Source organism: Canis lupus, chromosome 1, assembly GCF_048164855.1.
Source record: "Canis lupus baileyi chromosome 1, mCanLup2.hap1, whole genome shotgun sequence".
NCBI classification, from domain to species: Eukaryota; Metazoa; Chordata; class Mammalia; order Carnivora; family Canidae; genus Canis; species Canis lupus.
The window spans coordinates 10119896-10129298 of NC_132838.1; the positions used below are offsets into that span (position 1 = coordinate 10119896).

At 46.5% G+C, this 9403-nt stretch overlaps 1 protein-coding gene across 4 annotated transcripts in view; it reads left to right on the plus strand.

Moving 5' to 3' along the window:
* Window positions 1–1591: 1591 nt before the first annotated feature.
* Window positions 1592–9403, plus strand: part of TMX3 (thioredoxin related transmembrane protein 3) — a 44244-nt gene continuing 36432 nt past the window's right edge. For 3 of the 4 annotated variants that reach the window (XR_012028232.1, XM_072820728.1, XM_072820756.1), the window contains exons 1-3: window positions 1592–1828; window positions 2812–2866; window positions 9025–9064. Coding sequence is in view for 2 of the 4 variants with exons in the window: in XM_072820728.1 (XP_072676829.1) it covers window positions 1597–1828; window positions 2812–2866; window positions 9025–9064 (327 nt within the window). In the remaining 2 variants the exon portion in view is untranslated. The remainder of the gene's footprint in view (window positions 1829–2811; window positions 2867–9024; window positions 9065–9403) is intronic. The other variant, XM_072820735.1, reaches the window with a different exon arrangement.

The following is a 9403-nucleotide window of genomic DNA, read 5'->3' on the forward strand; positions in this document are numbered from 1 at the left end:
GTTATATATACAGAAAAGTACACAAACTGTAAGGGTAAATAAAGCTCAATGCATGTTCACAAAATGAACAGATCTGGGTAGCAGGGTTCAGATCAAGAAAGAAAACATTCAGGATCCCTGGGCGGCGCAGCTGTTTGGCACCTGCCTTTGGCCCAGGGCGTGATCCTGGGGGCCCGGGATCGAGTCCCACGTCGGGCTCCTGGCGCATGGAGCCTGCTTCTCCCTCTGCCTGCGTTTCTGCCTCGCTCTCTCTATCTCTGTGACTATCATAAAGAAAAAAAAAAAAAACATTCCTTGTACCTCTGCCTTCTAACACTATTAATTTCCCTGATTTTAAGCTTATGTGCATAAAATCATACAAGCAGTACCTTTCTTAGGCTGGGAAAAACCCAACCTAACTCCCAGGGAAACTGATCAAACATTTGTACCATTAGTGAAAACAGGATGACTGAAAGGGGAAGGGGAGGGAGGGAGAGAATCCTGGAGCAGAGAGAGGTCTGGGAGGCAGCGTGGTGCTAGAATAAGACCAGCTCCGGAGTCTGAAACTTTGTTTCAAATGGCAACTCCACCCTCAAAGCCATTAAGCAAACTACCTCTTCTGTGCCCCAGGATCTATAAAATTCCTACTTTGAGAACCTGTAGGAGATTTAAACACTTTTGTATGTTAAAATCAAAGTAAACTAGACAACCAAAAAATGTTTGAATCTGCTGAAGGTCTGCAATGGATCCTGCGCTGTATTCATAAAGCAGGTGAAATCTCGGGCTTGCTCTCAATCAGATCACAATGTAACCTTTCAGTCATTAGGAGTAGAATTTTCTGAGATCTCTGCCTGTTGGAATTTTGAACCTCAGGTGACCTGCCTGACATCATAATTTATTTCTATTCCCAATAACGCATGTTCAATGACTGACTTAATCTAAATCCTCTGGAATTTTAGGTCCTATAAAAATGTCATTTACACTGGATGTAGTGATTGCAGAGCCGCCATATGAAAAAATACCTCGTTTTTACACTTTTGTCGTGTAGGAGGAGATAGCAAATATTTCACAGTATTTCAGTCTTATCAAAAAGAACCAGAAAACAGGAACAAATCATCAAAAAAAAAAAAAACTGTATCTTAAGATCAACTTCATTGTTTCAGGTTCCGAGAGAAGTCTTTAAGATGGGGCTCTTTTAGTTGGCAAAATCGCATTAGTGGAGCTTCTACTAGTTTCGCAAACAGGTTCAGGGAAGATGCCAAACTTATTTGGAGACACGCGGAAGCTCACACACGAATCCACGGCCTTCCATCTTTCCACGCGCTGCTAACACCCACCTCTTTCCACGAATTTGATCGCTGCTGCACAGGAGCAGCAAGTGAAAACAAATCTGGCAGCATCAAGCCCCCAGGGCGGCGGCGTTTCTCTCCCGTTCCCCTCCAAACTTAGCGGGCATCTCGCCTCCCGGAAGCGCCCCCAACTCCGCACCGGCTCCGGCCCCACAGGAAGGCGCCCGCGCGCTCGGTTCCCACGCTCCCGGGGGCAGCGGGGAGCGCGCAGATTTACGTCGCGACTGCGCAGGCGCCGCAGTTCCGCGCAGGCGCCGCAGTTCCGCGCATGCCCAGAGGCGGAGGCCGGCGGGGTCCTGGGAGGGTAGCGGCGGCCGCCTGCCCTGCCCCGCCCCCGCCCTCCGCGCCAGGCTTCCCTTCCGCGCGCCCGCGGCCAGCTTCCCTTTCCGGCGGTGCCAACTGCGGCCGCCCGCGTCTCTGCTCCGGGGCCTCTGCAGCTCTCCCTGCGGCGAGCATGGCGGCTGGGACGCTCGGGGCCGGCCTGCGGCTCTGCGCCACAGGTAAGGCCGCGCGGGGGCGGGCGCGCGCGGGGACCTCTCCGGGGGGCGGGCCGGGGTCCCCCGCCAGGGTGCCGACGGCTGTGGCGTCCGCCGGGAGACCCCCGGCCGCTGTGGTCCTTCCCCCAGCGCGGCCGCGCGGGGACCCGCGCCAGGAAAAGATGCTCCTGCCTCCCGTTCGGTCCTTGGCTTCGTGGGGCAGGAAGTTTCCGTCGCGCCGCCTGCACGGAGAGGCGTGGGGGCCGCGCCACCCCAGCCTGCGGCCACGCCTGGCTTGGGCTGCGGGCTCCGAGGCCTGTCACGTCCGGAGGATTTTTACCCACCTGGGGGCTGAGAGAGATGGCCGAGGACAGGCCGCGGTGGGGTCGCCGGACCGCGCGGCGTGAGAAGCGACGGCAGAGTCGGGGCTGGCCTTTCCGGCGTCGCACGCCCGGTCCTCGCCGCCGCCGCCGCCGTGTGTTCGCTTAGAATCCCCGTGACGCCCCCTGCGTGCCAGGCTGTGAGGACGCCGAGCGCTGCAGGTGTAGCTCGGGCGTGACACGCCGGTGAAGTCGAAAAAAGCTAAAACGGCATTTTGAATGGCCGCTGGAGTTTATACAGACGAGGAGGTAATTACTACTGGAGAAAGAGAGAAGAACGAGTTCTCTGCTAAAAAAAAAAAAAAAAAAAAAAAAAAAAGGTGGAATGGCAACAAGGAAAAATAAGGGAATAAAAACATGTTGGAAGAGAACCTCTGTGCCTCAGATTTATTAGCCTATATAAACCTTGCGGGTCACGGTATAGTTGCTGACAGAGCGAATATTTCCTGAAGGGATCAACTACTTAGGCTTATGCATTGTTTGTGCCTTGGGATGGATCAGTGATGGGTTTTATGGTAGATTGTAAAAAATCAAAAACATTTTATAGATGACTAAGCATGTAGCATGAAACAAGTAATAAGTCAGCGTTTATTGTAAACGTTTTGTCCTCTTATCCTCTTTTTCCAGTTTTTTTACTGGATATGGCTTTCAGTAAAGGATTTGTACAAGATTTGGATGAATCGTAAGTATATTTGTATTTTAAATAGTATTTCGACTTTTTAAAATTCTGGTATTATCTAAATATTTCCACGGATCTGGTCTTTTAACAGTTAACAGTAATGAGCGATGTTTATATGGCACTAACGTTTTCAGAAGTTGTCCCGAGTTCTATTACATACATATGTATGGGGTTGTGTTCTATGGAGTTTACTAACTGTTCCATATTCTGTTTTATCATTTTTTGTTGTATTCGGGAGCCGGTGCTGGAATTTAGTAACTACCGTATATTTGTTTTCATGGAACCATAGCATTAATCATGATGCATTGCTTAGAGTAGGTGAGGAGTACAGCTCCAGACAGACCAAATATCCTATGTGTGGTCTTTCAGGCCTGACCATAGGCAATTTCAAGGCTTTTCCTGGCAGGCCTTAGGAGGGAAGCTGTTCTCCCCACACCAGACTTGGTGCACAGCCAGCGTGTTGCAGTCTCTGGAGGGAGTTGTAGTCAGAGACTCAGGGCCCGAGGCTAGTTCACGTGCATATTTGAATCTCTAGCCCCAGATTGCCTCTTCCAGAGGCCTTCTTAATTGGGGGCGTCACCTGGGGCACTTCCTGGGCATCTCTGCTGAGATCTTATCTGGGGGCTTGGCTGAGCCACTCATCTTCGCTTGGAGTCAGTACTTTTCCACTACTATCCCTCTTCCTCTTTCATTCTCCTGCCCATGGGTTCATAAAAAGGCAGAAACCTTTGGTTCAATGCTCCTCTGCAGTGAAGTAAATTCTTTGGTCTACGCTGCATCCACCTGACCCTTGCCTGGTACTGTTCCACTCAGAAAAATGGAACATTGAGGAGCTGGCACCTTTTTTATTTTTTTGGCCTGTTGGCTTATGTTGTCACAGTGAGTGAATAAAGGCTTATTACTTTCAGTTTTGCGTGTTGTTCTAATTAACTACCTGTACACAATAAAATTGGTAAAGTAGCAAGTGGTCATATGAACACAGTGCTGTTCTAGAAGAGCAGAAATCCTGAGGATCCCAGGGAGCACTTTATTAGCTGTGCTGAGTGATAGTAGTTTCTGAAGGGAACCGTTGTAGTTTTTTTATTTTGTTTTTTTTAAGATTTTATTCATTCATGAGAGAGACAGAGCATGCATAGCAAAGAGCATGAATGGGGGCGGGGGGGGGGGAGAGGTAGTAGGAGAGGGAGAAGCAGACTCCTCGCCAAACTGGGCACAATCCCAGGACCCTAAGATCAAGACCTGAGGCAAAGGCAGATGCTCAACCATCTGAGCCACCCAGGTGCCCCTGAAGGGAAAAGCATTGTTAACATGAAGGTAATCTTGTTAAACTTGAGGTCTTGAGGGCTGTGTCACTATAGACTCCTCTTTTAGAATGCCCTCACGGTGGAGAGTATGAGGAAGCATATGAGCAGGCACAGACATCTTTCTCAGCTGGGTGCTCTTTGAACTTGACAGGTTTGGCCCTCTGTGACAGGTTTCCTGTTACCGAAAACCATGGCTGGCCTGCTCTCACAGAGGTGGTAGTGGTCCTGTGAGCCATCTTGGTGATCCCTTGGGTCTGCATGGAGGGATTAGGAAACTGCAGATAATGAGACAGTTACACAGACTCCGATTTCTAGGTTTCTCTCTAATGTTCCTGCTTGTTACCAAGTCCATGTAAGCCTCCTCACCTAATCCATTCAGTCTGTGACACAGTCCACGTCTTAACTGAGAAATATCCAGACACGGAAGAAGCAGCCACCCCTAAGACTGCAAAGATTGACAAGCACAGAGACTGACATAAGCGTGGGAACTGAGCACCCTTTCTTGGGCAAACCAGGTGTGAGCCTTTCTGAAAAAAAATCTCTAGGTCTGTTTGTTCAATAATGGGGTCTCAAAGGAGGATATTAATCGACTCCTCACCAGACCTCTGATGGCCAGATATTAAGTCATGAAGAGTCTGATGGGCAGTACCACTGGGGTCTGTATGATGACAGCCCTTCTGTCACTAGTAGTATCCCCGCCAGATGAGTGGAGGAATACTGAAATATTTACTCAGGCCTTGAGTAGGTATTAGGTTGAAGTTTCTCTGTCCTAGTGGTAGACTGGACATCCTGTGCCAAGGTCAGAGTTCATGGGAGAATTATACTTCTTGGGCCTTTTGGATATCAGTGCACAAGTGAGTGTTATCTCTACTTGCCCCTGCTACCAGGATGAGGAGGATACATATGCCTCCCAGGTTTGAGTCTGTGATGACCTATATAGGCACGTTTGCCCAGCTGGACTCAGGATGAGTGCTTTCAAGCCCATCCTACTAAATGTGGTATTGTTTCTGTGTACTCCCATTCGTCTTTGTCCCTGAGCCCCAATGGGAGTTGCCGTTATTAGGACCATTTTAGTAGAACATGGGGAAGACTACAAACCTACTCAATTACTAGCTCCAAAATAATATTGTCTGCCTGGTCAGTCAAAAGGAAACAGTCATCTTGGCTGCTAAGCTGAAGAGAGACAAAGTGCTCTGTGAGACTTAATTTCTCCACTCAGTAGTGCCGTCTGGCCTTTGTACAAGGCCTTGGGTACCAGGTGACTGGCTGCTGGTTATAGGTCTCTCAATACCAAAGTATTGCTCTTGCCAACTGGTGGTAACTGTCATCATGAAGAGGCTGCTACTGGAGGTAGCTTGGTCTGTAGCAGTTAACATTGAAAATGTCTTTTCCAGCACTCCACTCTTGTGGGTTGATCAGGGCAGTTTCCTTCATGTGGGATGAATTTCAGCATACCTTTAATATCCTGCAAGGCAGGTTAATTCCCCATCTGTCTGCTGTCAATGGGTAGACCATGATCTGGAAAAAGTTGTGCTTCTGGAGGGAGTATAGGCTTTCTGTTATGTTGATGACAACCTCCTAGAGGACCTAGACAGGGCACTGCCCAGCAAGGACTGGATGCCATGATGACTCAAAAGCAGCAGTTGTGGTTGGGCATTAACATAGATGAGGTATAAGGACCTAGTTTCTGAGCCTGATCTGGGAAGCGGTACATCATATATTCCAGAGGAGATCATTATTAATTAAACTTTTGACTTTTTTTGACCCAAGAAATAAAAATAAAGAGGCCCAGGGATTGGTGAGCCTATTTGGCTACTGATGCTGTCATATAGCCCTGTGAGGATTTTAATGGCTACCAGAAGGCCTGCTGCTCTTGAGAGGGGCCCCAACCAACAGGATAGGCCCTCTAACAGGCTACCAACCCTGCTCCTCTCCTGAGCCTCACTGATCCCACATCTGCTGTTTGAATTACACATGTCAGCAAACTCTCAGTTCACTGATCAGAGCCTATGGCAGGAGGACAACACTGTAGGTCAGCATGGACCAATTCAAGTTGGCTGAAAGGTACATGCCCTTTGAGAGACAATTATTGGTCTTGGATGAGTGCAGTACTGGGTTCACAGATAGAAATTCCCATTCATGTTGCTAAGTAGGGCCAGCTATTGGTCTCTAGTGAAGTGGAAATGGAACTTATAGGAGCCCAACTGGAATCTTTCAAATCCATGAAAAAGTCTCATGAGTGCCCCTCCACCACCCAGGAATAACATCGAAGGAGGTGTTGCCTACTCTGGCCCACTGGGGACCCAGACAGACCTCCCAGACCACCCATGGGCCTGGGCACTAATGTCTTCTCTGGGTTAACTTGTAGGAATTTGGTGTGGCTACCATCCAACCTGAAAGAAACCTGTTCTTCACCAAAGCAAGCAGGTGCACAATCAGTTATCTCCTGGATCCACCAGAGGATAGCCCATGGAAATTCACACGTCATCCTAGATGAGGCTGGCAGTACAGGGGCTGCCACTGTGGTGAGAAGACACGAAAATGGCATGAAAAAGCCAATCCACTTGTCAGACCCTAGTCAAGGCTAAAAATACTGCCCCAGAACAGTTTCCTGCAAGTGAGTGGACTAGGGCATCCTTAGCAGATAGAGCAGATGGGACCCCTTATGTCGTCAATCATATTCCAGTAGATCTTGATATTGTTTGACACTTTGGGTTTGGCCCAGCCATTTCCATACATCCCAGTGACTCCAGCCACAGTCTCTAGGCCCTGCAAGACAACATTTGTTTCCTCTCCAGGTTCCCCAAAACACTGCATCTGATAACAGTCCTGGAATTTATGCTCAGGCTACGCATCAGTTGCCTAGTCATGGGCATACAGCAGATCTCTGTGCTCCATGTCACCCCTGATCCATAGGGGTACTTGAGCATTTTAATGAACACTTGAAGTACAGGCTTAATCAGCTGATGGGAGGGGACAAGATTACCCCAGTTTGGATGTCCTATGCACTAGTGTTGGCTGGTTGGCCTGGTTGTCTGTTCCCCTTCCTTCAATGTGACAATCACTGACTCTGTAGCCTCAGCATGGGGGATGGGGGTGGCTATAAATTACCTCCATAGACTTCAGCTCCTTCCCAAAGATTCAGATCATTGAAAGATGAAAATGGCTACTAAACACCAAGGACTGGGAGACAGTAACTTTTTGCATTTACCACTGGGTGCAAAGTATGGGTCCTCCCCTCAAGCGTAGTAACCATTAACTACAGGTTTGTAGCTCAGAAGTTTACTTAAGGTGGCGATGCTGCTTGGCCTGGATAGCTCCATGGATCCATACCAGTATATAAAATAGAACCTTTTACTAAACCTAAGAGGAGCAAAGGCTCCAAATCTTAGAAGATTTGGCTTTACCAACCTGGGAGGTTGATTAAGGGTGCTATCCCTGCCCATGTCACAGGAAAGACTGTGTCACAGCTGGATAAGATAGGAGTGCCCCGTTGGACTGAAGAGCTCAGATACTGGCCAGGTATTCTCTAAGTCTTAACCGTAAGTTCAAGAATCTTACTAAATATTCTCATTAAGAATTTTTGTCATTCATTCAGTATAGGTTAAACATAGGTCACTTTGCAAGGTACTAAGAGATGAAACAAGCGTATTTATGGTTGGGTAATATGTGAGTACAACATGTGAAAATTGATAAGAATCCTAAAGAAGATAAAGATGATGTGGAGAGATTGTTTCTAGTGGTGAAGAATTTAGGAAGGCATTAGGGAGTAAGAAATGCATTTAGCTGGATAGGGTGTGAACATGAAAGAATGTAGAAAGTCAAATAAACATTGTGAATTCAGCTGTGATAAATACCATGGGTTGATTGGAAATCATAGGATGCTTACATTTGAGTAGAAAGATAATTGGAGCCAGCACATAAGTACATAAAGCAATTTATACTTCTTTTTGCAGGTGGTGGAAGGGGACCTAGAAGGTGTCAGATAAGAGTAACATTATCAGATGATCAGAACTATGTATAGGAAAATTCTTTAAATGTAGGCTGTTGTGACAGGGGGTCCCCAGACTTGGTTATTGGCCATGAAACACTCAGAGGACTTGGCCTGTTGTGGAAGTCACAGCTATGATTTATTATAGTGAAAGGGCCCAAAGGAAAACCAACAAAGGGAAAAACCAGTGTGGGGTGAATTCTAGAGGAAACCAGGAACAAGTTCCAAGAGTCCCCTGCTGGTAGAGTCACATAGGATGCACTTAATTCCTCCATCAGGAGTTGTGACCATATGTGTGAAATGTTCTCTTCCAACAAAGCTCATTAGAGACTCAGTGCTTAGGGATTCTTATTGGAGGGTGGTCATGTCAGGACCTTCCTGCCTAGTCTGGACCAAGATTTCAGACTCCTAGAAGAAAAGCAGGTGTTCATCATAAAAGCACATTGCATAGCATTGGAACAGTGAACCATCTTATCGGGTAATGGTGGAAACCCTCCTGGAATTCAAGTTCCCGGATGCCAACCAAGGGCCAGTCTTACAAGCTGACCTTTCTAAGGGTAGTAGCCTCAGATTAGCCTAGTTAACTGGAATGCATGGGGGTTGGTGGGATAGAGGGGCCCAGAACTGAGGTCTATATCTGTGTCTACCAAGTCCCACTTCTTTTTCTTCTTTACTCCTGATTCTTAGTTCTCTACTTTTTTTTAAAGATGTTTAATGGATAAGATTTAGAAGTCGTGTAGTAAAAATTCTATGTAAAAATTTGTTGAAAGAATTTGTTTCATTCTCCGATATTTACTGATTATCCTCACATATTTTAAGGTAGAAATAAACATGCAAAGATTTGTTTTCTCATTTTTGTGTTTTAGGTTTAAAGATAATCGGAAAGATGACATCTGGCTTGTAGATGTGAGTATGTAAATTTTTAAATTTTTGTACTCATTAACTACCCATGCCATTTTAAGTATTTCCTATTCTCCTCCACACAGATCTAGTTATGTATGATTAGTGTTTATGTATATTATTCAGTTTTTGTCACATAGTATTATATAGGTTATTAAATTAAAATGAATCTCAGGGCCTTAAGGTTCCTACAAGGGAACCTGTTTTTGCCGAAATTCTGAAGAAGTCAAAATATGGATTATGTCTGAGGGAGATTGTGATATGATAAAGAATTCACTCTTCTTGTTTCATATTATCCAAGAAATTACTAAATAGCACTTGACAGTAAAGTCCTATTTTCATCTT